At 33.3% G+C, this 27,321-nt stretch overlaps 2 protein-coding genes across 7 annotated transcripts; one reads left to right on the forward strand and one right to left on the reverse strand.

The window, feature by feature from the left end:
- Nucleotides 1-67: 67 nt before the first annotated feature.
- Nucleotides 68-18,582, reverse strand: LOC133181991 (IQ domain-containing protein H-like). 6 transcript variants are annotated; one of them, XM_061316676.1, is made up of 22 exons: nt 12,357-12,517; nt 11,316-11,426; nt 10,936-11,102; nt 10,542-10,836; nt 9,956-10,124; nt 8,367-8,584; nt 8,031-8,045; nt 7,469-7,483; nt 6,339-6,472; nt 6,079-6,156; nt 5,879-5,987; nt 4,460-4,687; nt 4,178-4,328; nt 3,814-3,989; nt 3,303-3,575; nt 2,962-3,150; nt 2,742-2,862; nt 2,369-2,643; nt 1,912-2,220; nt 1,749-1,810; nt 1,530-1,638; nt 68-1,426 (listed from the first exon to the last, which is right to left on the reverse strand). In XM_061316676.1, exons 1-22 carry the CDS (start codon nt 12,510-12,512, stop codon nt 1,355-1,357), a joined length of 3,432 nt encoding a protein of 1,143 aa, XP_061172660.1. In that variant the 5' UTR covers nt 12,513-12,517; the 3' UTR covers nt 68-1,354. The 6 variants fall into 6 exon arrangements, with proteins under 6 accessions (XP_061172660.1, XP_061172662.1, XP_061172661.1 ...); XM_061316680.1 differs by lacking the exon at nt 12,357-12,517 and adding an exon at nt 18,486-18,582 and having other exon boundaries at nt 70-1,426; XM_061316678.1 differs by lacking the exon at nt 8,031-8,045 and having other exon boundaries at nt 69-1,426.
- A 55-nt stretch (nt 18,583-18,637) lies between these two features.
- On the forward strand, nt 18,638-25,937 carry LOC133181995 (alpha- and gamma-adaptin-binding protein p34-like). Its single transcript, XM_061316684.1, has 9 exons — nt 18,638-18,757; nt 21,623-21,813; nt 21,967-22,066; nt 22,285-22,374; nt 22,460-22,540; nt 23,134-23,457; nt 23,702-23,809; nt 23,966-24,015; nt 25,058-25,937. Exons 1-9 carry the CDS (start codon nt 18,691-18,693, stop codon nt 25,142-25,144), a joined length of 1,098 nt encoding a protein of 365 aa, XP_061172668.1. The 5' UTR covers nt 18,638-18,690; the 3' UTR covers nt 25,145-25,937.
- The last annotated feature ends 1,384 nt before the right edge of the window (nt 25,938-27,321 follow it).

Genomic DNA, 27,321 nt, shown 5'->3' on the forward strand with positions numbered 1-27,321 from the left:
AGGTATTATAAAAATTGGCTTTTGAAATGTATTGTTGTACATGATGACTCACTTATGGCATATACTGAAGGTAGTAATCATGAATAAATGCACTATGGGTGGAATGCAAGTTGCTAAATTAGGAATCCAGGTGATATACATGTAAGTATAAAACACAGATGTGATATCCATATTCCCCAATTTTATGTTGGTGTTTTACTCTGTTGTACATTATTCTGTAGTCAAGGTAAACAAATGGGAGTCAGTTCTTAGTTTATTATGAATACAGATAATAAACATCAACAATACAGTCAAAAAGAGGACACAGTTTACAAGCTTTCCTGTAAGTTTACATTTCAACTTCATTCAAAATTCTTTCGTTTCCAAAACGGTGCATAAATATTACATAATTTAATAATTTATGTGCAACAATACACATAAAAAAAAAAGATAATAAATGCTAGTATTTTTCACATACTTAGATGTTGTCCTAGGGATTTATTAATTACACAATAAAATTGCCAGCAGTCTTTGTAAAGAAAGTAAATGTTTCAGATTATAAAAAAATTTTAATCTTGAATTACTCAATTTATAAGTTGAAATAAATTGTTGAACCCTGCATATACTTTTTGTAAGACAAACATACAAATAAATAATGAACAAAAATATCACAGACTTAGTAAAAGTTATTGCAACATTTACAAAACAGAAATATGTCCTGGCAACACTGGCCAGACAGAGACACATTTCCTCAAATGCAATTATAAAAAGGAAAAATCTCCACATGACAGAAAACTTCTGTCTTACAAGAAATCTAGAGTTAAACAGCACCAGATGATGGACGGATTAAAAAGTTCAAAGAGGGACATTTATAAGGTGTGACAAAATAAAATATCACTTGAATATTTTCCATGATTGTATCTTTTCATGGTGGATCACAAAATAAGGACATTATGAAGGGCTGCCAACTATTCAGCATCAGTTCAACATTAAGGGCATTAAAACAGATTAAGATGGTTACAATTATCGTAAACAGTTGTATTTATAATTCTTTGCTCATTGTATTCATTTATGCAATTCATACAGTAATGTACAACAATTCACAGAATTATCAAGATGAGCACATATGCTGTTTCTCCTGTTTGACCATGTCAACAAAAGTATGGCATACATATACAAATACAGAATAATTAATATACACTTCATACATCTTACAATGTTTGTATCAGAAACAGAAATAATTGCATCATTCAGTTTATAGTAAAGCATTTTCCTAATAAATCCTAGTAGGAGATCCTGAGCAGAGTCCCTCAGAAGAGCAAACAGGTTTGGCTGTTTTAATTCACAAAAGTTACACAAGACTTGGACCATTAACTTAGGCTACCTCAGAATCTTCAGCATTTTCTACAGTTGTTCCTAGAATGCTCTCAATGTCTTTTATTGCAAGCTATAAAAACAGAACTTCATGGGTATAATCTTGTACATTGAGAAGTTCTAATTTACTGACAAGTGATACATATTAAGTAAATATTGAATGGGACCATTCCTACCTTGAAATTAGTCTCTCCCTGCATGTTGGGTGCTGATATTTCTTGGTGGATGATAGACATATTTCTGGCAAATGTGGCTAGTGCTCCTTGTAAATTATCACCAAGTGTTCTGCAATGAGATTAAATTTTGTTTAAAATGCCAATTTCATATACATGTACAATGATATATCAACATTTGTTTTGATTTAACTAATGATACAACAGTTAAGCAATACTCACAGCATTCCCAAATTCTCCCTGTTGAAACTATCTAAGAGGGTAAATACTGTGCCTTGTTTTTCCTAAAATGAGAACACAATCATGCACATTACACCTACTACAACTCCAATGGTTTTTACAAAATTTTAAAGGAATTTTAATGGCTGTAAAAGTTGGAGCATACCTTGATATCATATCCAATGCCATGTGCTCGGCACATCTGGAAGAATACGCTGTAGTGAACCACAGCCAGATTTGTGTGGAGAAGTCGCGTGCTCATCACAGCGTATCGACTTGTGTTGGGTGGCTGTTCATCCTCCTGACCTGCCAATCTACGACGTCGCTTCTTCTGTTCTTGTTTGGGTGGTGGTACATTGAATGTATGAGTGTTTAAGTCTAGTTTGCCATTACTGACATAGGACATCAGCTGGAACATTGCTAAGCTATCACTATAGTGGAGACTGAGATCCAAGGCCCATAACTTCTGATCATTCTGTCAAAAGAAAAAAAAATTAATGCACATGGCATAAAACTACCGTCAGCCATTGAAGACAATAAATATTTTATGGTAAACAATTGCTACTAGTTAACCAATAATTTACTGAAATAAAGTGAATTAAAGAATTTCAATTCCCACTTACAGATTTGGGATCAATAAATGTGACAAAATCAACAGACAGATAACCAATGATGCCTCTTGACTTGCAGGCCTCTGCTACTTTTTTGCATGATGCATTGAGGACATCTGGTTCCACTGACGACTGGGGCATAGAAACACCCCAGCAGGAAAAGGGGGTCTCGGCGTGGATTTGATCCCCCATACACAGGACATTGGCCCGTCCTGTGGGCTCAATCAACATGTCTACAGTCAAAGTAGTGATGCTGTCTGAGGGAGGGGTGGCCTCAATTACACCACCTGTAATGTACAGCAGTGTTCATACATGTAGCATGGCAGGAAACAAAATGAGCATACTTAAACTTTTCAATGAAGTGATGGTAAATGTTTTTAATTACCCTGACTTAAAAATGCATCCAAGAATTTTGACCAATCTTCATACAGTTCTGAATGTACAGGTCTAGCATGCTTAGCCAAGACATCAGGGATTTCTGCATGGATCTTAATGTAAGCTGCTTCCTGTCAAAATAAAGTAAAAATTTCGAATGTAAATACAATCCCAATCAACTTATGTGATTCTATGCAGCCTTTGTAACTTGTGGGGAATACAGAACATACCTGAGCCCACTTTTTACTCCACTTCTCCCCGTATCTCCGTGATTCCTTCAGAGCCCACTGGTAGCACTCTAAGTGTTCAGCAATATCACAGTAACCTATCCCTCTTCCATCATAGCCATCATCTAGCTTAAACAGCCATCGCTTCACCGTCAAGTTCTCTGTTACTAACTGAGCTAGACACTCGTGTAACTAATCAGAAAAAAGAAAAGCACCAATAGTTGTATATTATTTATGCTATACATTTTTTAAGTGAACAAGGATGCTATTCAATGCTCATCTCATGCTGTGTTACTTTTGAAGCAAGTCTAGGAATTGGTGTGAATAATAGAATTGCCACTCACCTGACCAATACTGTAAACATCAAATTCACTAGGTGGGACCTCTACATTAGCACTAGCAAATATTCTCTTACAGCCAGACTTTGTGGAGTAGAGATGTGCCACTTCTGGTTCTGGGGAGAGGATGGGGACATCAAGATAATCAGCAATGGCAAGATCATCCTTATGAGGTACCCCTGTCACTATGTATGCATCACAGCCCTTGATCAAGTGTTGAATACGCTTCAGTGTCCGAGGGCTGTACTTCAGGATGGATGACAAACACATTCTGTGAGCCTGGCAAGAATATGGTATTAAGTTTGCTTCTTAGAGAATTTGTTAAAAGACAAGTCAACTTAACAAGAAATTCACCTTTCAAAGCCACTATTTACATCACAGGAACAATATTACGGTGAAGCCCATGATTTTCAAACCTATTCCAATGTCCATCTCAACATCAATTATTTTGTAAAAATTATTAACTTAAACCTAAAGCAATAGCTTTCAGCTGCTTTTGTTTTGTTTGATTACTTACAGGGAAGCTTTTGATGGCCTCCGGGACAATGATTTTGTATTTCTCCCCCATATCACACTGATCCTCCACTACCCCAGACTCCACCGCAGACTTCAGTCCCAAGAGCTTAGAGTAATACTGTAAAGTCTCCTCACTCAGGGGGACAGGAGACACAAAAATCACATCTACATTGGGATCTAAAAAAAATTGTATTTATGTTGGAAAAATAAAAATATGATGTTGCTGACCTTTTTTTCATTTAAAATATGTGTAACCAAAAAGTTAAGTTATTTTTCAAATAAAGCATGGGATAAACAAAGTTTTAGGAAATAAAGAACAGTTTCCCTAGTAAATCCTCATGTTTTCATTCCTAAAACTGTTATACCTCTGATATCACAAAGACGAGCCATCTGGGTGTTTTGTCTGATTCCAAACTCATTAATACTGTCTCTTATATCCTGAGAAAGGCCTAATGATGGAATGTGTATAACAGTCCTACGGTGTTGTTTAATTCGATCCCAGGACATTGCAAGTTTCTGAAGAAGATATTCACAGATATAATTATGCCCATTACACAAGTAAATTCATTTATTACAAATTATGTATAGATTTGTAAAATGTTTATAAGATTGCCAGCCACTATAAAATAAGGAACATTTTTAGGTACCCTTGCTCTTCTTCTGAAGTTTTCTAGATGCTCCTCTCTTGACTCCTTAAGTTTGATCTTGACCTTTGACATCTTGACATGCATTATCCAGGATATTGCTATGACACCTGAGGCCCACTTCCTCTTTCTGTACTCCAGATACTCTGATCGATCTCTGAACATTCTCCAGGATGACTGGATCCTTGTGGCAGCAACATCCTTTCCACGTGGACCTTTGAATCTGCGACCCTGTTTAATAAAGAACAAGATTTGGTACAGAGGACAACTCAGGTAGTTATAATTATTGAAGGAATGCATTTTCATCTACTATTTCTGAATCTTTACTCATGGTATAGTCTCTAACATATCTCACACTAACACACAAAGACATTCATTGACATAACTGCCAATTTTTGTGTCATAAAAACAAGGCTCAACAATTGAAGCTGATTAAAAAGCTGTGTGTATTGACTTTTATGTCTTGTTTTGTCTCATGTGATTAAGAGCTAGAAATATGTCCGTAGGACATGAATGCCCCGCCGAGGGTATATTAGTAATGCAATATTTTAACACAAATTGAGAAAAGTGAGGTCAAGGTCAAAGGAAAGGTCAAGGTGAAAAAATATTGATGCAGTTGAATAGCTTACATCAGTATGTATCACCATATGAAGTTTGACACTAATTTAAGAAAAGTGAGGTCAAGGTCAAAGGAAAGGTCAAGGTCAATACATGTTGATGCAGTTGAATAATTCTCATCAGTATGTATCAGCATTTGAAGTTTGATAACACTATCTTGAATGGTATCTTTAAAACTGAGCTAAACACTAATTTAACAAAAGTGAGGTCAAGGTCAAAAGAAAGGTCAAGGTCAAAAAATGTTGATGCAGTTGAATAGCTTACATCAGTATGTATCAACATATGAAGTTTGATTACACTATCTTGAATGGTATCTTTAAAACTGAGCTAAACACTAATTTAAGAAAAGTGAGGTCAAGGTCAAAGGAAAGGTCAAGGTCAAAACATGTTGATGCAGTTGAATAGTTCTCATCAGTATGTATCAGCATTTGAAGTTTGATAACACTATCTTGAATGGTATCTTTAAAACTGAGCTAAACACTAATTTAAGAAAAGTGAGGTCAAGGTCAAAGGAAAGGTCAAGGTCAAAAAAAGTTGATGCAGTTGCATAGCTCTCCTCAATATCTATCAGCATATGAAGTTTGATAAAAATATCTTGGATAGTTTCTTTGAAACTGAGCTCTGAACAGAGCTAAACGCAAAGTGTGACGGAAGGACAGACGGAAGGACGAAAGGACAGAAGGACGGAAGACGGACATGACAAACACTATATGCCCCGGCCATATTCATGGCGGGGCATAAAAATATGAAATATTTATAGATATTTGAGTATGTATTTTGGTGTTTTGATGTATGGTAACTTACAGGTCTCCCTATCAAGGCTTCTACATCCTCCCTGTTGATGATAACAGTTAACATATCATCTATACTCGGCGGCTTCTCCAGCTCAAACTCCATAGCCAAGTCAGCTAACCTGAAATTTTTTACATCATTTTGATTGATTATATTCTCTGGAATCTCTGTGAATTTTCTAGTTAACTGATAATTTAATTTTAAAGACAGACCTGTCTCCATTGACAAAGGCCACTGGAATAGTGTAGCTGTTCAGCATCTTCTCTATGTGTTTAATCATAGTAACAATGCTGAAAGTAAGAAATGAAACATTTTAGTGATCTTCTTTGGAGATATTTTTTGTACCAAATGGATGGATTTTTATGAATGTCATATACCTGATGAATCTTAAATATGTATTCAGTTCAAAACAAAGGTTTCAAATTTAAAGTCCAGTAATAGAGCAAAAGTCCATAGAACAAGAGGGGCCTACCTTCCCCATGTAAGGCAGTAGTGTTGCTTGAATGCAATGAATTCTGATGAGCTGTCTCTGGTGCGTCCATTTTGGATAGCAAATCTGTGGGACAGCTGCTTAAAGTCACCACTGGCTGGGGTAGTGGGTGGGGGCTAGAAAAGTTACAACATATCAATCTAGAGAAGAGTAACTGAAATGACATGCAATATTTAAAAAAAACATATTTTTATAAAAACATTGAAAAATAAAATTACTTAAATCAATGTATGAATTTATTTATTTAATGATAAAGTTTGTATGAACAGCATTCTGAAAACAAGAAAATTACAGACATGTGTAAGTCCATAGCTTATATAAAAGACTTGAAAATGGTGCAAATAAAATAAATATAGCAAAGACTGATCCATAGTCTGTAGATAAAAATGGAAAATCATTCAGTTGACAGCAGGCATGTGCACATGACGTTTATAAGACCATGCAACATCATTTGTTTAAGTCTTGAATATTTAACTTTTAGGTACATGCAGATGTTAATTGATAAAATTTCTGAATACAGTGTATTGGCATGACACATACTTATTACAGGAGTAATGGTCTTTTCTTTTACTATTAACTTGGAAATGAAAAAAAAAACATGCAATTTTACAGATAATTAACTCTTTATAATTAGCTGCTGTTGTGAAATGAGGAGTATATACATGTATTTAACCCATCAAAAGATTCCCTAAATTCAGAGAAAAGATTTTATCAGTCCCAATACAATCCTATTCCAAGATGTGCTTCATATTTAACACAACCACCTGCTAATTCCACTTCTTTAAAAAAAAAAAGAAAAGAAAATCAAGATATTAAAGCACAAACCAAGAGATATATTGAAATGTGTGCTGTAACTGAATATAACCAGCGTGAAAGTTCAACAGATCTAACCAGAACCTGACAAAAAGTCTGCTTCTTCTCACTGTCCATCATGGTTAGAAAGAAATTGCTTAAAGTTGTTTGAACAAAATCCATTTAAAGAATTACTAACTTAGGATTAACTGCCCTCCTGGTTTGATTAATTTTTTTCCCAAGGAAGAGCTAATTGTATTGTTTTTTTAAGCAGACTTTTTGCTTTTTTTTTGGGAAACCATCAAAGTTGATATTTCTACCTCCTTTTGGTCTGGCTGAAAATATCATCACAATTGACCTCATTAATAATGTCACTGAAGATTCAGTTTCTCCTACTAGTTCTACCTGGTATAATATCTTATCCTCTGAATAATTATGCATTACCAGTATAAATCCAATTTTACTGATTTATGATATGATGATGATGTTACTGAATAAATACATGTATGTCTACAGTAGTCTTCACGTACATTAAATTCTTCAACAAAATATCCTGCATGTTTTACAGTAACTGTTTCAATTAAAATAATCTGAGTAATTGGACCGTGACTGTAATTTTATCATCTAAGACTTGAAGAGAAGGGAAATCATGCATGTTTAAAGACATGGTAAGAAAATGTTATTATGGAAAATGCTTATACAATGTGGTGAATACATGCTTACAACAGACAATTAATCTATATCTACATGTAGGGGTATAGGAAACAGAAAATTAATACTATCATTTTGAACAAGAGGGATTACAAAGGTATCTAATTAAACATAAGAGCTGTTTTTAATTAGTATATTATAGGTTTGGTTGGTTGGAATACTTTTTCTCACCCCATAATATGCATCCTAGGAAAAACAAACAGGCAATATATGATTTATCTCTCTTGAAAAATATTTAGGATCTAGATTTAAAATATCTCCCTTGAAAAAAACAATGGTGTTCATGCATACGTGTTACTGCACAGTGTCGAGTGCTCTTAGAACTAAATGACAATACTTGTTGTTTCTTACTTGAGTGATTTTTTTTAAATCCAAGTGAGCTGCATGTTTAATCATCAAAATTTAATAATCTAGCAGTGATACTTAATGGGTAAAAATTATCAACTTTCTGAGAAGTTATATGTTACATGAATGATTCGATCTCGTGAGCGGAATCTGTTAACATACCAGAGGTTGTATTGGCATCTCATAAGTTTTCAGTGTCGCTGGTGTTTTAACCTGGGGCATTGAAGACGAGGTGACTCGAGTTTTAGCTGACGGTGTTCTGGTATCTGTGATGCTACTGGAGGCAGATTTGGGGTGCGGTGGTACTGCTGGCATTTTGCTGACATCGTTTTTCATGGTAGCCGGATCAAGCTTGACTCCAGACAGTAGTGATACTGCCTCTGTATGAATGGAATAATGTTTACAATAATTAATGGTCACTGTCCTTACTTACTAGGGGGATTTCCTTGGTTTTATAAACATTCATTTTTATTACTTAGAAATTATAGTGTTACTGTACAGAGTAAAATTATTTTTGGGGGTTAATATTCCCTTTATTCTCCCTCTTTTAGAGAGAAAAATGAGAGAAACATTGAATAATTTGCAAGTTCAAAGATCATTAAATGCACATGAAAGAAAGGTTTAATATTTCCACCTATTCAAAATCCTGTGATTGGGAATTACCAAGGACAAAACATGCATATCTATTTATCCAAAGAGGGATAATATTAATGTATATTATAAATGAGAAACTTGACAGGTGCACAGTGTAAAATTTTAACTGAAATAAGTTCGGTTATACTAAACATTAAATATATGGATCTGAAGAAATAAACTTAATTCAACAATTATAACTATCAAAATTGATAATTCCAAAATGTAAAAAGAAAAAAAATATTAAATTCTACAAATACAGACATTAAAATACATGTAACTTGTGTATTGTCATTTCAACTATGTATCAGTAAATTTCTATCAAGATTGAGCCTAGCTCGATCTGTACAAAGATTTATTATCAAAAGATTATCAGTAAGATAATCTATACACCTGTCTGATTCTATACAGAAATGTTATATAACTCTAATGTGTAGATCCCAGAGCTGGATCACACTTTATTCTTTAAATGAATTAAGGTTTAAATATCCATTACACCTGATCTCAGTCTGTTTAATGATTTCCTTCCATTTCTAAAAATATGTTATAAGGTGGGGAGGCTTTTAAATCCCTTGTATGATATAATGGATTCACAAGTCAATAATGGAATTACATTTGTAACTACTTTTACCTGTACATAAGAATTTGAAATTCCTTTGATTTTCTCTCTGTGTGTACTGGGTAATGCAAGAATTTTTTATTCTTATACTCTTTATAAATGACCAAGCAGAAGAAAAGTATAGCATACTTATCTAATATGCTATAATCTTTGATCTTTTAAAAAAAAATTCCAAGCTTGGAATAAGACAAGAGAGCTTAGTAACCTTTTTTTTTTTGAAATGGACTAAAATCTTGACTTTGATATTTCTGTGATGGTACAAAAGAATCAATTTTAAATCATGAGCACTTTGGTTCTCACTAAAATGTTCATATTTTAACAGAATATGCAGAAATAGTAGAACATAAGCCAATTACTCCACTAATATTTAAGAGCTGATTTTCTTATTGGTACATCTATGAATTGATATTATTTTTAACAATGATCTAACCTGGTTGTGGGGGTTTGTGTTTGACCTGAGGCTCGTTTGAATTGATATTATTTTTAACAATGATCTAACCTGGTTGTGGGGGTTTGTGTTTGACCTGAGGCTCGTGTAGGGGTGCAATCCTGTTTCTAACAGGGGAAGGGTCCAGTGTCAGTTGAGCTGCTGGGGGAATCAGACCCCTCTCTATCAAGCTCATTATCCCCTTTCTGGCATCCTCCTCGGAGATTGGGGGTGGTGCAAGCTACAATCAGATGGCAAGTGTTCAAAGTAAGTCATAAGGTTCATTGTATATCCATCATTTATAACTTTGGAATTTCTGTACAAATATTTTGAACCTTGAATATTGTATACATATAAAGGTATTAAATGCAGTTGTGACACAATTCTTAATTATGTATAGGAAAATTTCAAAAGACTTAGCAAAGCTAAGTTCAATTATTTTAGTTCCTATCCATAGCTACCAGATAAAATATCAGTAACATTAAACTTAAATTGTCAAATATTCATTAACTATGTTGAAAATGAACTTACAAAAAATCAATTCATACCTGAAGTATTAAGTAAATATGCTCCAGACTGTTTTTAAATATGCATAGAGATCCTATTCAGAAATCTATAATATTCAGTTCTCTATAAATACAAAACATTATTAGAGTACCTGGGCATCAACTCTGTTGGCTTTTGGGAGTACAGCCAATGGTTCTATAGTAGTGCCGACGATCGGTTTGCTGTAGGAAGGTCGGGAGTGTTGTTTGGTGTTAATCAGAGGAAGCTGGATCCCAAAGTTATCATTAAGGGCTTGTCTGTTCATGTTACTGTGGGGGTCAAGGACCGCCCTCAAGGTCAGCATGTGCTTGGCCTGTTGACCTGGTGTTGGTCCTGGCATCTGGACACTCTGTCTTTTCGGAAGAAGAGCATTACTGCGGGAAGCTTGTGGCTGCCGCATCTTCTCTCTACAAAATCAATATCCAGATTTTTAGTTTCCATTCCAAAAACTGAAATAGTTTAAGCTTTTTCTTATGAAACTTTAGAAAAATAGTGTGCTATGTTACCTTCCCAAGAAACGAGCAGATATCTTGCGAGGGTCTGCACTCTTCTGACTTTGCATGTCCCATGTTGTCTCGATAGCAACCACATTGTTGTCGAATCGGTTGGCTTCCTGGTTGGGTAAAGTCCTCACCTGGTTATTATACTGACTAATCACCTGCTCTGTTTTAGCCTTCAGAAAGTAATCAGAAAATAAAGTTACATTTTACAAAGTGGTGCATTTACCGAGTAAAGCATCCTAAATGTAGCTCTATAGGATCGAATCTTGAATACAACTGTCAGTGTCTTAATGTTGTCCATCAATTAATTTTGTTACTATTTCTAAATGTAAGACTATAAGTTACTGTAATTGATATCACATTATCAGATAAATAAGAAAATTTACCTGCAATCCCTCCTCTGTTTTCACCAAGGCAGACTCCAAATCACTGATGCTGATTGTCCCCCCTTTGTTGTTTGCTATCTGTTCTCGTAAAATCCGAATGTCATCTTGGACCTGGAATGACAAGTTGAAATAAATCAAAATAATGGTTTTAATTAATTTTACTTTTAATAAATTCCTTCATGTACAGTCAAACCAGATGTAAGGATTTGTATAATTAGATTGTAACACCTGGCTATTACAATTAAGTGCATGTAGTCATGAATTCCCTGTCAGGTTAAAAAATGAAATTCTATATGCTGATAAAAAAAAAAAAAAAAACCAAGCGTGCAACTCTGTTGAGGTCTTTGTGTTTACCATTTATGAGTATGCTATAATTTGTAATTCATTTTATGATTTGAAAATATAATGTGCACAAGTATGTCAAAATAAATATATACCAGGGTATTCATTTCCATTTTGGAAATAAGAATACTGTCATAAAATGTCATCTAAATGGTTTCTGATTTAAAAAGCAGACATAAATATTCATATATAATCATTATTTCAGAAAAAAAGTTTAGGAACCAAGAAAAAAAATTCATCACAACATTAACACTGATAATGAGATTGAAATTAAAATTCTTATGTGAACTAAAGTAAATGGTGGCTTTTAATGAGAGGTTTTTAAACTTCTCATTAACATTAAAAGCAAGTTTTTAATAGTACTTTCCTTCTATCACCCAATTTTTAGATATTACTAGGTTGAGTAAATGCCAAGTACTGGTATATAAAATTTATGTCCAAGAATTTGACATTTAACTTGCCTATTCATAAATAAATCCTCACACAAACCTAGAATTTCTTTTCCTAATTTGCAAGAAGCAGCTGAAAATTTGAACTCAATTTGAATTTTAATTCTAAATAATTAATTTGCTACTGAAATAAACAGATTTCCTTATAATCAGTGACCAGATTTCGATCTTATCTAATTTTATTTTGTCTATAAAATTGGTATAAATACACTGACCAGTATTACCAGAAAGAAGCTAGGAGATTTCTTACCCCTTGTAATATTACAGGCATTTTAACATGGTTACCACCATCAAAATCAACTTCCTCTTTGAACACATTTATTTCCCTTTGAGAAAAATCTTGGTATGTATCATTCAACTTTGGCAGAAGGGTGGCTCTCCGCGAATCACCCCAAATATCACTCATCTTTTCTCAAATACTCTCTCCAGTAAAAGGAACACTCACTTTTTCAATCCCTCAATTCATTTTGTCATCAGCAAACACAAATTGAATATTTAAAACACTTTTAAGGGATGATTTACATATAATTCAACCATGATCAGCAAAAATGAAGGAACTTTATAAGTGAAGTTAACCTAATGGAAAACTTCTAATATGAGAGAAATTAAGGTTTTTCGGTGTTTATCAAAGGAAGATAAATGTTAATCCAAGAGTTTCAAATCCACTCATAAAAAAATTAAAGGACTCCAACTTTTTGTCCTTGGAAATATAGGCATTTGTGAAAAATTGATTTCTCCTTTCATTTAAGTTGGTGAATGAAACACATACAGTTTTCTGATTAATTCATGATAAAAATCAAACCGTCCAAAAATTCTAAGATGAGTACATAGGTAGATGATAACTCTTTGCGTCTCTAAGCAAACCCACAAACTTCTTATACCGGCAGAAATATTGATCAATGACATCCAAATTTGGCATGTTTTGGGTAAATGAAATATCTGATCAATAGTGGTTTTATCACAGGTCACAAAACTTTTTAAAATACCAACACAAACAAATAGCATTTAATAGGATATAAGGCGAGCACAAAATGCCTACCGGAGTATGATTCTATTACTACCTCATGCAGGTTATTTAAAAATATGGATCAAGAAATATAATGGTCCTCAGCTTATTATGAAAAGGAGACACAAGCCATTGTTGACTGAGTAGAAATCATTTGACTAGCATAACATTTCACTCCTGTCTGGCTACAAGAAATTTTCATCATGCAAATTGTCCATTAAAGTAAAATCAATCAAGATATGAACATCATGAAAATGGTCCATCTGAAATAAAATCAATGCTTTATTGCACATCTCAAAAGGCTTGCAAAGAATTTATGGTTGACACTCAATAATTGAAAAATGATAAATTATATCTCTGGAGAAAATTAATGATTTAAGTAGTTTAATTAAAGAAAAATAAACTATCACTGGATATTTATAATATATTTACAGTATTTTAGTTAATGTACTGATTTTCAAACCTATATTATGTACCTTTGACAATATAAATTGCTAAAATCTTATTATTTTTTAAATGAGGATGCACATTTATCTGTATACCGGTAGGCCCCTAATGTAAGGGGGAAATGTTACGTACAGTTCAGATCTAGTTATCCCTATATAAAACTTTCCAACATTCCAATCCATCTTTCTTAAGCCTGACAGTGTGCTTGAGTACAAAGAAACCAGATCTGGATTTTGAATCAGTACTGTTTTCTTGTACTTAGATTTTTAAATCTGAGTCTGGATTCTTAAAACCATGAATCCACCTTCAGTGGTGGTTCATTTGGATTTTGGATACCTAAAAATGTTTTGACAAGATGGAGCTAGTGTCTTATTTATGTGGGAATTTCTAGTCATCTTCATAGTAGATCAACAAATTCAAATGACTCTGTTCATACAAGTCATTCTATAAAATAAAAATACCACAATTTAATATTATCGCTGATGACATCAATCACAAAAACCCAGACTTCTTTTCTTGTGTTTTATTATTTCAGTTAGATACACAAATGTGACTTTTCAATCTAGATCTGGTGGCATAAACTTTCCACTTTCTCAAGATGACAAGCCTTTGTGAGACTTATTTTCAATGCACAGAATTCTGGCTTGGATTTTTGGTCTGGCATAGTTTGGTGCATGGTTATTATCTCTGGTAAGACTTTAAATGTGATATATCCAAAACATTAACACAGTTGAACTTTGGTATCTCGAACACCAATATCTCAAATATCATGGATAATTATGTTGAAGGGAATTGGAAGTCCCAATCACTTATTCTTTAAGTAATCCTCTCCATATCTCGAAGCCTCGGATATCATTAAGTTTTTTCTTGGTCCCATCCAGTTTGAGATAACGAGGTTTGACTGTACTTACAACCAGTACTAGTATAGTAATAGAGTAATAATAGAGTATGTAAAGCTGGTTTATCATATAATATTTTTCTGAGAAGGCCCGGCCTGCTCTTACTCAAACCCAAGATCACTGATGGATTATGCCTAGATTATATATTGTATCCTATCATCTATTTTTGTATTTGTTCCCATGTTGTACCCCATGGGGCTATGATTTGAAAGACGCTTGAATCTAAACACTATGCATGAATGCTTGCATATAAATATAACTACCAGTACTTGTAATCCTTGCCATTTTTATAAGATGATTTTTAGAAAATTTCCATGTAAAAATATGTCCCTCTTTTGTGGTCCCAGCCTAGTCAAAGGGACTATGATTTGACCAACTCCCCGAGGATATCTACATTTAACTTATTGTGGCACATATTTTTTTTTCTATTGTGATAAAGAGTTTTATATGTTGCTAAGTAAATGCGAAACCAAAGTAAATTTGATTTATATTATCACCCATTTCAGTACCAGTCACAGTTAAGCCTACCAGTTGGATGCACAATTTGTTATGGGGAAGTTGGGTTTGGATTCTTATTCCTGGTGCCATGTCAAACCTAAGATATTTAAAGTAGGAAGTAAATGTTCTTTCACATTTCAAACCTAAGATATTTAATATTGGGAGTGACTGTTTCTTCACCAAGCATTAGAAGTGAAAGTCACAGGTCTTTAGGATGAGACCTTTTAAACTGACGTTCAGTGTTATGGTAGGTGTTAAATTGGAATGATAAAGAACCCTTACTTCTATTGTTGTGTCATGCATAGGTGAAAATTTGTAGCAGGTACTTCACCTTAAACAGATGATATGAGTAAAGACTTCTCCAATGGGACTTTAACAACATAAATCAATCCAACAATCAATGTTAATTGTGACCCTAGTCCCAAGGGACATGATTTAATTTGAATCTATACAATGTAAAGAAGTTTTTGCATAAGTGCTTTTTCTGGCTCAGTCAGGTTGAGACTAAGGAACCTCATTATCTCAAACTTGATGGGACCTAGAAAAAATTTTGTGATATCCGAGGGTTCAAGATATCGAGGGTAAAATACTTAAGAAACATGTGGTAAGGACTTCCCAGTCACTTCGACATATCCATGGTATTCAAGATATCCGTGTTCAACTGTATATGATATGAATCCATCATATTTTACCATTTATTGATTATCCCTGTTTAGAACATGGTGTGCCTTTCTTTGAGTAAACATGAATTCTCTTTACCTAATGAATGTTTTGTGTGAAGTTTTATTTGAATTGCACTCTTGTTTTTGGAGAAAAATTGAAAATGTGAAAAGTTAATAGAAAATAACTAAATAGATGTCTTTGAAACGTTGATCAGAAAACCTCAATTTTAGCTATTTAAAAAAAACTAAATCAGGTAATGAAATTAATACATTGTAATTAATCATATTTTAATTCAGTGGAATATATCTTATCAATGTATTCAAGTAGCAGCATAAAAACATGAATACATGTATTATATAAATCTCAAACTAAACAGAAATACTGGTAATCGTTCCATAATTTAGAGGTAGATTTTGTTCTGTTATACATGATACAACTTTTTCCCTGTATTATTTCAGTACTGAATGATCAAATAAGCTTATTACATGTACATGTTTTGATACAGAAAACCTCTTTTTTTTGGCACCAATGGGAAAGAGTGTTGGTATGTTATATAGTATATATACAAAAAAAAGGAGTAGCTAGAGTTCCTACAACAAATTGAATTTCCATATGACATTTTGTATTGACGGGGCAAAGTTTGCCTGCCCTTTTCCCTTTTGAAATAGTATGAGACAATATGAAAAAAAAATATTTGTTATTGGTCCCCAGGAAAGATATACATGTACATATATTTTTGGTTTACTTTCAGTCAGTTTTGCTATATTTATTAATACCTTCCCTTTGTTATAATTATTTATATGTATAAAGAGATTGAAATAATTGTCTTTAAAGCTTTAAGGAGTGACTATTTATTAATCAATCTAGTAAGAAATGCATATAAATGATACATGTATCACTCATTTGAGTAGGTGATATCACCTATTCAGTAAGGTGTACATGATGTCACCTATTCATTTTGATATTCATTTCAAATAGGAGGTACATGTATCACCCATTTGAAAAGGTGAAATCATGAATGTGTACCAGATTGTGTATCAGCTGATTGACATTCCATCTATACTCCTGATACCAACCATCTCTCCAAGGATAAACTTTCTTGTACTGTATGCCAGGAGCACAGTATATCAGAAATTGTTCTTTCTAGATGGAATCAAGATCTGAACTCCTTACCACCTGAAGCAGATAGACTTTACTTTACCAGTCCCCAGATCCACAAGATCTGCACGCTGATTGCACTATAAGATTTGCATCACTCAACTCAAAAGGGTTAGCATGGTTAGTCTTGCACACTACTCAACTGGTTAGGGTTAGTCTTGCACACACCTGAGAGATTAGGGTTAGTTTTGCACAATTATTTGACTGATTTGGATAAGCTAGCCTTGCATCCATTCGAGAGATTAGGGTTAGTCCTCACATAGCATATGAGAGATTAGGGTTAGTGTCTTGTTCTTTCAGATTAATTAAGAAATTCAGTTGCATCTTATTTTTTGCAAGATCTCAATTCAACTTCAATGGCATCTCATTGGTTTGTTTACATGAAAAAATGGCTAAGAATTGTCACAAAGCATGAGCTGCACACGCTTCATCGACAATTATTTTTTGTTGATTTTCCACTGAATAAACAATATTTATTAATTTTTTTTAGAGAACAAGGGGTTAAGAACTCCATTTAAAAAAGAAGTTTCAAACTAAACATTTAACCCTAGAATTCGATTTTGGGGTCAGATAGGCCAAAAACCTTGTACTTTTAATTCTTTTTGATATCTCACATGATCTCATATACATTGATATATATTTTAGCGCGTTTTTATCTGGGGACTGTTAAAGTTCCTCTTAAGCTTACATCCTTAGACAGCCTTAGAGATTGTTGAGGTTTTGTTCCAAGAAACTAAGGTTTTACTTTCAAGCAATTAATACTAAATCAATTTTTATTCAATAGTCTGTTTCATGATAACTGCGGTACTGCTCTTTTGCAGGGCAAATTGATATGATTTGATGAAATATGACGTAAAAGAAATAGTTTAATAACATGTCATTTAATAATCTGTCAACAAAAACTTTGTCAAATGTTATAATTTGCCATGTAAAAGAGTAGTACCCTGGTTATTGTGAAAGGGCAAATTTAGTGTCAGATTATTATAAAAAAATTGCCATGATATGTTGTGTTACAAATTATGCATGTATCTATGTTATGCCCCCAGTGGGACCATGATTGGCAAATAATTCTATTCTATATATATATATATATATATATATATATATATATATATATATATATATATATATATATATATATATATATATATATATATATATATCCATGTTTCAAGTTAGCACTATGAATTGTGAACAACCGACAGGTCCAGCACAATACCCTGATAAAGGTATATAGCTTGATAAAGGTATATAGCTTTATCAAGGTATTACAAATACCTTGATCAAGGTATTTTATGTAATGAAAATACCAAAAAAATCCTTAAAAAAATAAATACTGACAGTCAAGTTCTGAGTTGTTGTCAGCTAATTCATTCATGCATGCAAAGTACTCAGACACAAAAAAATCAGTGTAAAAGCATGTCCTGTGAGGAGACCTTCTTTTATGCTTTCTTTTTGATACCTGTGTACTTTTCATGCGCTAGTGAACACACTGACCACAACTCATAATTCGACTTTTAAATTTAATTTTTTAAGAATTTTTTTGTATTTTCATAACATAAAATACCTTGATCAAGGTATTTGTAATACCTTGATAAAGCTATATAGCTTTATCAAGCTATATACCTTTATCAGGGTATTGTGCTGGACCTGACCGATGCAATGTGTGGGATGTCTATTCTTATAGTCCTTGAATTGAGTGCATTACCTTTAGGAGGATCTGTCCGACCTCCTCTGGTCTTGCTTCGAATTCCGTCATATTGTCTGCAAAATAATATTACCAGGGGTTGGTACTGACACCTAAAAGTAACCCCTTTTTATGGTAAACATGCATGCAAACCCGCCATGTTTGTTTCTCCAGCAACACATACAACAACGAAATCGATGACGTTCAACACATTTCCGGTTAAATTATGTCCACCAATTCGGCACTGTTTACATCGTGTTGTACACAATATGATCCAGATTTGTTAATTAAAGGTAAATATATTGTGCGTAAAATTTATAAGAAGATACCATTCATTTATATACATTTTTAACAAACTAATTGGTAATTGACAGTGGCAATATTATAATTGATGTAAGTCAACCGAATTTCCTCTCTCAAATTTAGACAATTTTAAGACGTATATGTCAGAGACATAAATAACATCATTACTTATGTCTCAGATAACTGCTATTCATTAGAATTATAGACAGGGTGATATATTTTGACTGTGTTTATGAAGCATTTAGGACTAATAGAATCATTCATTACTACGAGTGTGGGATAGTGAAATTCCACCAAGGGGACAAGATTCACGGTCTAGGACGAGGCTTTGCCGAGTCCTAGACCGTGAATCTTGGCCCCGAGGTGGAATTTCACTATTCCCACACGAGTGAGTAATGAATGATTATTTTTCTCGCATTATTTTATCCAAAATAACGGCCTGTCAATGACATCGCCATGATAGGGCTAAAAATATATTCTTTTAATTTTCCATCTAATTAAAATTCTAAATACACCATCAGAGAGAGCGTACCTGAAAATGGTTTACACATAGTGTAAACTGATAAAATGAATTTCAGTCCATGTAAATTAATTAGATAGATAAAAACTGGGAATAAAAAACTTATCCATCCGATAGCGTACACATTCATTCAAGAAGAATCCTTCCGCGATCTAAAAATAGTGCCATTTAAAAAGTGAAAATACGACAATATTTTGAATGAAAATAAGTTTATCTTAATAAGTTAAATGACAACATTTTAAGTATATGTAATATATTTTAACATTGTTACAATTTCTTTATATAAAGACGGAATGTTTACGTTATCGTTCGCGGCGTAGTAATACACAGTGTAAGAGAGAAAAATCTCACACTGCTGTCTCACACCGGACAAGTCAATCTTACACCGGTGATTATGCGAGAAAATAATATCAAGTTCTTACTTAGATCTGACCTAATCCAAGATTCCTCTGACTCTAACCCCTGCTTTTATATTTTGACCTGCACATGTCAAAATATAAAAGCAGGGGTTAGAATCGGAGGAATCTCGGATTAGATCTGACCATACAGATCGATCTGTGAAATGTCACTTGTCTATCTAATTATTTTTTTATAGCCTCTCCCCATTATACTTTGTTGTTTTTTTTAAAAGAAATTTTACTACTAGTTAACAAGCAAATTTAGAGAACTGTGGCCCCTCTGGTTTCAGGGTTTATTGTTTAGGTGTTAACAGTAATTGAGTTAACTAAAAGGAGAAAATGTGATGGACCAGACCAGGATTCAAACCCTCGCTCCTTGAATAACTAGTCAGGAGCTCTACCACCTGAGCTATCTGGCCAAAGGTGATTGAACCTGCCTAATCGCCATATTTCATATCCTCCCTCACAAAGGTCTTCACCCCTGAAGACACCAACCAAGACTCTTCCCTGACTGGTCTTTCACCTGTCACCTCCAGGACATGGCAATGTAATAGGAAAGGAGAAAAATGTCAGACCAGACCAGGATTTGAACCCAGGCCCCCTGAATCATTATAACTTTCTTGTCAATCCCTCATACTAAAAATATATATATATATTTTCAAAGTATTATCTTTTAGTGCAAAAGATATGGCCAAGGTTAAAGTCTTTGAAAATAAAACTTTAAGGTCAAGGTTATGTGGTCCAAAATTGCATTCAGAAAGGTCTTATCACATGCTCACGTGAAAATATGTAAGTTTTTATTCTCTTCTGGTGCAAAAGTTGCGTCTAAAGTCAAATTTATTTAAAGGTGGTCAAATTTCAAGGTAAAGGTCAGGGTACGTCAGGAAAGGTCTTGTCACAAGTTATGTACATTTGAAATATGAAAGCCCTGTCTCTTCAGGTGCAAAAGCTACAGTAGTAATTTTTTTCAACTCAGTGGGAATGGTTCGATGCTGATTCAGTTGGGAAAAATAGCATCGAAATAGATCAAATTTCCCATCATATCAACAAATGATGTTTCTATTATGCTTGTGGCTGTCAAGGTAGCTCAGTCAGTAGAGCGCTTGCTCCATGATCAGAAGGTCGTGTGTTCGAATCAGGGCCGCGACTGACCAAGTCAATAAAAAACGGGTAACAACTGTTCCTTCGCCAAACGCTCGGCACTTTGAAGTGAAAGTTGCGGGTCCTTTGGATGAGACACTAAAAATCGAGGCCCTGTCTCACAGTAGGCGTTGGCACAATAAAGAACCCTCACTGCTCAATGGCCCTGAGTGCTGAGTAAAGGTCTAAATTTGAAGTCCTTCACCGGTATATGGTGACATCTCTATACAAGTGAAAAATTCTCGAATGGGACATAAAACAACATGCAATCAATCAATCGTATTTTGCTTGTTCAAACTCATGAAATATTAATCAATGTTTTAAAGAATAAACAACAAGTATTCATTGTCTTACATATTTAAATGTCTCTTAATTTTGTTCTCACATTTTCAATGCTGTGAAGTTGTTGATGACAACAGACACTAGGCTTTCTATAACATGTGTCTTGCCATAATATGACTGATCTCTACTTCTATTTTTAGTCTCAAAATTGGTAAAAATCAATATTTTTAGCTCAACTTGACAAAGTCGAGTTTGACATATCCCTGCTATAAGAGATATTGGTGATCAAAATAACAAAGTTCAACTATATATCGTTTGTTGTTTGTATGTTGAAAAATTTTTAAACTGATAATTTTGGAACATATATTGTATACATTTGGGACATAATACATGTATGTAAATACTGGAATCCAAAATTAATACATGTATATTTATATAAACACCTGTTAGTAAGTGCATTAAAGATATTTTCTGGTTTATAACCATACAAAGACATTAAATTAATTTTTTCCTAGACATTTTGGATGTTGAAATTTTACCAACAAGTAATAAGGAAATAGAAGATATTGTTAGTTACAATTGGAAGATTGACACAAAGTACTATACTGCGGATATAAAGTTATGTACAACAAGGAAGCGGACTGTTGGAACTGCCGAGTTTGCTGAAAGTGTCCAGGCTGCAGTCATATATTTTAATGCAAGCCAGGTAATGGCAGCACACATCAGTTATTAAAGCCTGATGTAATCATGTATAATAAAATGCTGGCATCATTTTCAAAGTAAAATTGTACATGTATAAATTTTCATTTAGTCTGACTTACCCAGTAACATTTATACACAGTTTTCTTTAAATTAATAGCCAGAAAGCTTTGACTTAGCAAAAGCATGGTTGCCATACCTAGAAGAAATATCACCAGCAATACAGTTACTTGTATGCAGAAACATTCCTCAGAGTCAAGGTATGGACTGAACTTTTCCTTTTGCTTTGGTTGTAATTATCAGGGCTGTGTGAGAAAATGTACAATACTATCAATTTTTAATTCAACACTATGTATATAGAATTAGGAAGAACTGTTTTCACAAAAAAGTTTTCTGTATTCTAGAGTTTGTATCTATAGTAATGATTTTTATTTTGATGGATTGTGCTATTTTAAAAATTTACACTTATATATTCTAGCTACTCATAGACACAATATACAGAAATGGTGTTTAGACAATGACTTTGAATTAGTGGAATTAGAACCAGAAGTGAAACAGGATGAAGATGGTAGGTGACAAAAGTGGATTCAGAAATTTCTGATGTCAAGGAAACAGTAAACAAGATATCTCATTTCTTAATCATTTCCTTTCAGATGATTTTCAGGAGACTACAGGCATCAAAAGAATTATTCAGGCTCTTCATGCCCATATGTGGCCAGATATGGTTCTTAAGGGTAAGCCAATTTATTTAAGGAATGATTTTTAGCTTTGTGAGTGTTGTTGGTGTCTAAATCACACAGACTTGTCACATAGGCATATTTCATGAAAAAAATGTCTACATGCAAGTCTGTGATTTACACACCAACAACTCTCATAAAACTGAAAAACATTCCTTATATCTGCTTGTATTTACATTTTAATGCTTTAAAATGAACAAAAATACACTCAATATTTGAATTTTTTTGCTGCCCCATATGGTTATTTTTTTTTTTTACATATCCATTGCATCATTGTGATGTCATATACGTGTGACTGTACACGAAAATGGCATTAAGATCAATTTCACTGCTTAGTTAAAACAGCAAATGTAAATATTGCAAATAACAGTTACCAACCATTTTAATGTTGCTGTGTACAATAAGTTTACCCTTTTTCTGCTGAAAGCTTTGATGCTATTCATGTAATGCAGATGAATCAATAATAGAAGACCTTTCATGAGTCTGATTTTGTAATATACTACAAAAATTCATTTCCAAGTTAACTTGGAGGACGTTTCATCCAGTCTAAAATGTAAATATGCATTTAAGTTGCAGAAAATGTTTTTCAGAGAATCAACACACAGTTAGTCCATACATGAGGAAACTAATGGAGGAGGAGTCTTTATCAAAGAAAAAGCAAGATTTGGTGGATCCTTCCAAGGGAGATGACTCTTCATTAAAAACAGAAAGGGTGAAAGATGGTTCACTGGAATCTGGTCAATGTGAAAAAGAGACAAATGGGCAGCTGGAAGAAAAAACACACCTCAAAGCAGGGAAATCAGCACATGAAAATCCAGAAAAAACACACCCCACAGCAGGAAAATCAGCACATGGAGATCCTGACAAGGAGAAGGCAGCCACACATTCTACAACCAAGGATAACAAACTCTTAGGCAATGCTGCTTTAGCATAAAAAACATAGTGATATATTTATGAACTACAAAGACTTGTTTCAGTTATGATTAGAAATATTATGTGATATTAACATTATGCATCTAACTAAAAATTGCACATTTATGTGTATAATTCTAAATATGCTCATCTATGATGGTATTGTGTCAGTGTTCAATCACAATCTGTGATTGTTCTGGTCTGTAAATATGTACCGGTAAATATGTTTTAAATATTTTTTAACAGAAGACTTAATTCCTGACAATGACAATGCCTTTATGGAGTCTCTGTGTTCAGAAGAGGAGGAAGCGGAATCATTTGAACAACTTTTCTCCAAGTTTAGGCTTATGAAAGGTACCTATTTATAGATATCAATGAAGAGTAAGAATATTCGACATATTGATGAACTATATTATAATTCTTAAAATAACTTGTCAATGAGTAGTAAAAAGCTCTAGTTTGCACTTCATTGAATTCAGTTTATAAACAGACAAATTATTTTTCCTTCAGAAAAAGCTGAGTCCCTACCACAGGAAGAGAAGAAAAAATATGCAGAAAAAGTAAGTTTTGAGATTACGCAGGTAAATATTTACAGAATGAATTTACCATAAAAGATACTAGGGATGCGCGATTTTATCGGTATACCGGTATATCGTGATTTTTTATTGTGTGATACGTATCGTGATACGGAGACTAAAATACCGGTATTTGGTACATAATTAAAAATTCAAGAAATTCATTTATTTCTTTGAATTATGAAATAAGAACAGGAAGTCTAAAAAATGTTGAAAAAAGTTAAACTATGGCATCTAAACATGCTTTATATTATATTTAAAAAAATGAAAAAAGTGAAGTTATGTTTTTACAGCGTATTTGTAAGAAATATTATAGAAATTCATTAGAAATTCTAGTAAAAATTCTGTGTTAAAATATCACGATATTATCGTGATATTTTGGAGAAAAAATCGTGATATATCACGGTACGAAATTTTTTTCGATACCCATCCCTAAAAGATACCCTAGTTATTCTAGTGTAATCGGGGTTAGGGCACTTAATGCTTTATGAACCATGAAGCTGTTTATAAAAACTGTGTATAAATCTGTTCCAACCCAGGTTATATGAGCTCAACGTTGGAAACGTTTCAAAAATTCATTCCTCATAATTTGATTTTATTCCATTAAGTGAGGAAAATTAAAAGATTTTATCTCAAATATTGAATTAAAATGTACAAAAATAAATTTACATGTAATGTCCAATGAATTGACGTTTTTAACTAAAGTCATATTGTGATGTACACAGGTTATTTATGATAAAAACTATTTTTTTTTTATCAAATCAATAAGACATTTCAACTAGAATTAAATTATATATATGCATATTATTATATATCCTTGTTTAATTGTGCTAATAAGGAAAAAAAAATTATTTAATACATGAATGTATTCTCTAAAAATTATGTCATTAATTGTATACATTTTTATCCTTTAATCTCAAGGGTCTATAAAGAACAATATAACCACTTAATTGTTCTTTTATTTTGTCAAATGTTTCTTGTCAAGTATGCGAGACATGTATTTATTGTAGTTTTTTTTTGGTGGTAGGTTACCTTGGCATTCTGGAAAGCCATTGGTGGAGACGAGGAGGAGATTGGTGACCTCTCTGACCTTAGTGACACTGAAATGCCATAATGTCAAACAAAAGACTAAACTTTCATAACATTAACATACCAAGAGATATGCCCCTCGACTCCACCCTAAATAGGCATAGCAATACAGAAAAGAGAAGACAATGGTACACATGTTCTCTTCCTAGATTTGCCATAAGCTGCCATAAGCTGCAACATTATTCAATGAAAAATGTTTGTTTTATTTTACACTTACAGTTTATCTATTCAGTTTTTACATTTAAACAAACAGATTCTGAAATATATACACTGTACAACTGATGCATGCATAGGTATGATAATTTGTATTTTTTTCAATGCTCAATAGGTTTCAAGGAATGCAGAATTATTATCAGGATAAATATTAGATGTTTTTCATTTACATTTTTTGCTTTCATATTTTATAGTTAAATTTTGCTTTTTGCTTTCATATTTTATAGTTAAATTAAGTTGGACCGAAATCATTGTATACATTAATACATTTTTATATGAGACACTGAGATTTCTGTTTTGTCAATAAATGTATTTATTTATAATTGCACTACTGTATATTAAGTGGAATATTTAGCGGGACGCAAATTTAGCGATTTATCCTTAAAAATCAGTTTTTAATTTTAGCGAGAAGTAATTTTAACGATTATATGGTGCACAGAGAGATAACGGTAACCTCTAATGCAGAATAAATTGTTAGCGATATTTAATTTTAGCGATCCCAACATCCTTGCTAAAGATGCCAAAATTGAATCCTCGCTAAAATTTCTGCTTATATGATACTTTGACAACTGGCTATATTAATTGGTTAATAAAATAAAAACGAGTCTTGTCGTTCTTGATGGTCACCTAAGTAACATGGATTTCTTCAGACTATGACATCTTTGAGCCCAGCTGGAAATGGTAAGGACTTATGTGACAAAATTTTAGCAATGTTTTGAGGACTGTATAATCATTTTTCATATTAAGGCATCATGTCTCCTTGAAGTTACGGAGTAAAGAAAATAAGGTAACAATGTAACAAGGGATCCATGTGCATTGACAGTCACCCGAGTTTCATGAATTTCCTAGGCTGTAAGCACTTCAGACCTTCAACTGGCATGGACTTATATGACAAAAAATTTACAGATTGGTAGAACTCTTATTTAATCATTTGTACATTCAAACAGCCCTTCTTGTAGTAGTTCAGGAGTAAAGAAAAAAAAAGGAACTGTGTAATAAATTTTTATAAACTCATGTACTACCAACTTAGCCCACCATGGAGCCTGATCCCTGGTCATGGGAGACATGAATTTTGATTTTTGTAGAGGGCTAGCTTATATTAAAATCCACTATCATCCAAATAATTTATCTGCTAGATGTCATGCTTATTTTTCAGAGATGTTATGAACTTTCAATAAATTCCCAAGTTATCCCCACCCCGTTGCCTGGACCATGGGGCCATAAATTATAAAATTATGAAGGAGACTGATGTGCAAATTATTTTGTCTGTTAGATGTTCATAAGTAAATATTTTCAAAGGTGTATTTCAATATACAGTTGAACTTCAGTATCTAGAAAACTGATATCTCATATACCATGGATATGTCGAAGTGATTTGTAAGTCCCAATCACTTATTCTTTAAGTATTTTACCCTTGATATCTCGAATCCTCTGATATCTTGAAGTTTTTTCATGGTCCCTTCGAGTTCGAGATAACAAGGTTTGACTGTACATGTATGACAAACTAGCTCCCACACTGGGGCCCTAAAGCTAGACCACGGGGGCATCAGTTTTATAATTTTGTTAAAAGATTAAGCCTGATACATGTCAATGGGTAAAGAAGAAAATTTTTAAAAAGCGTCACAATTTTTAATGTATGACCATCAAAGCCCCGATGCTGGAGCCAGATATGTGGGCTAGGGGTCATGAATCTCACAATTTATCATATTCACATAAACAGTTTATTTGATAGATATTTCCAACTTCAGATTTTCAAAAGTGTCATGTACTTCTCAATATAAGACCAACTTATCCTCACCCTGGAACATGATCCCTGATCTCGAGGGACATAAATTTAATCATTTTTGTAGAGAGCTAGTTGTTCATTATAATCTGCTAGATGTCCATGATTAACGAAGACAATTTTCCGAGAAGTAATTAACTTTCAATAAATGACCAACTTGGCTCCACCATGTTCCCAGCTTGGTCATGAGCAAGGGGGACATAATT

This window comes from Saccostrea echinata, unplaced genomic scaffold (genome assembly GCF_033153115.1).
Source record: "Saccostrea echinata isolate AGI-Se365-2 ecotype Australia unplaced genomic scaffold, CSIRO_AGI_Sech_v1 ptg000009l, whole genome shotgun sequence".
In the NCBI taxonomy this organism is placed as follows: domain Eukaryota; kingdom Metazoa; phylum Mollusca; class Bivalvia; order Ostreida; family Ostreidae; genus Saccostrea; species Saccostrea echinata.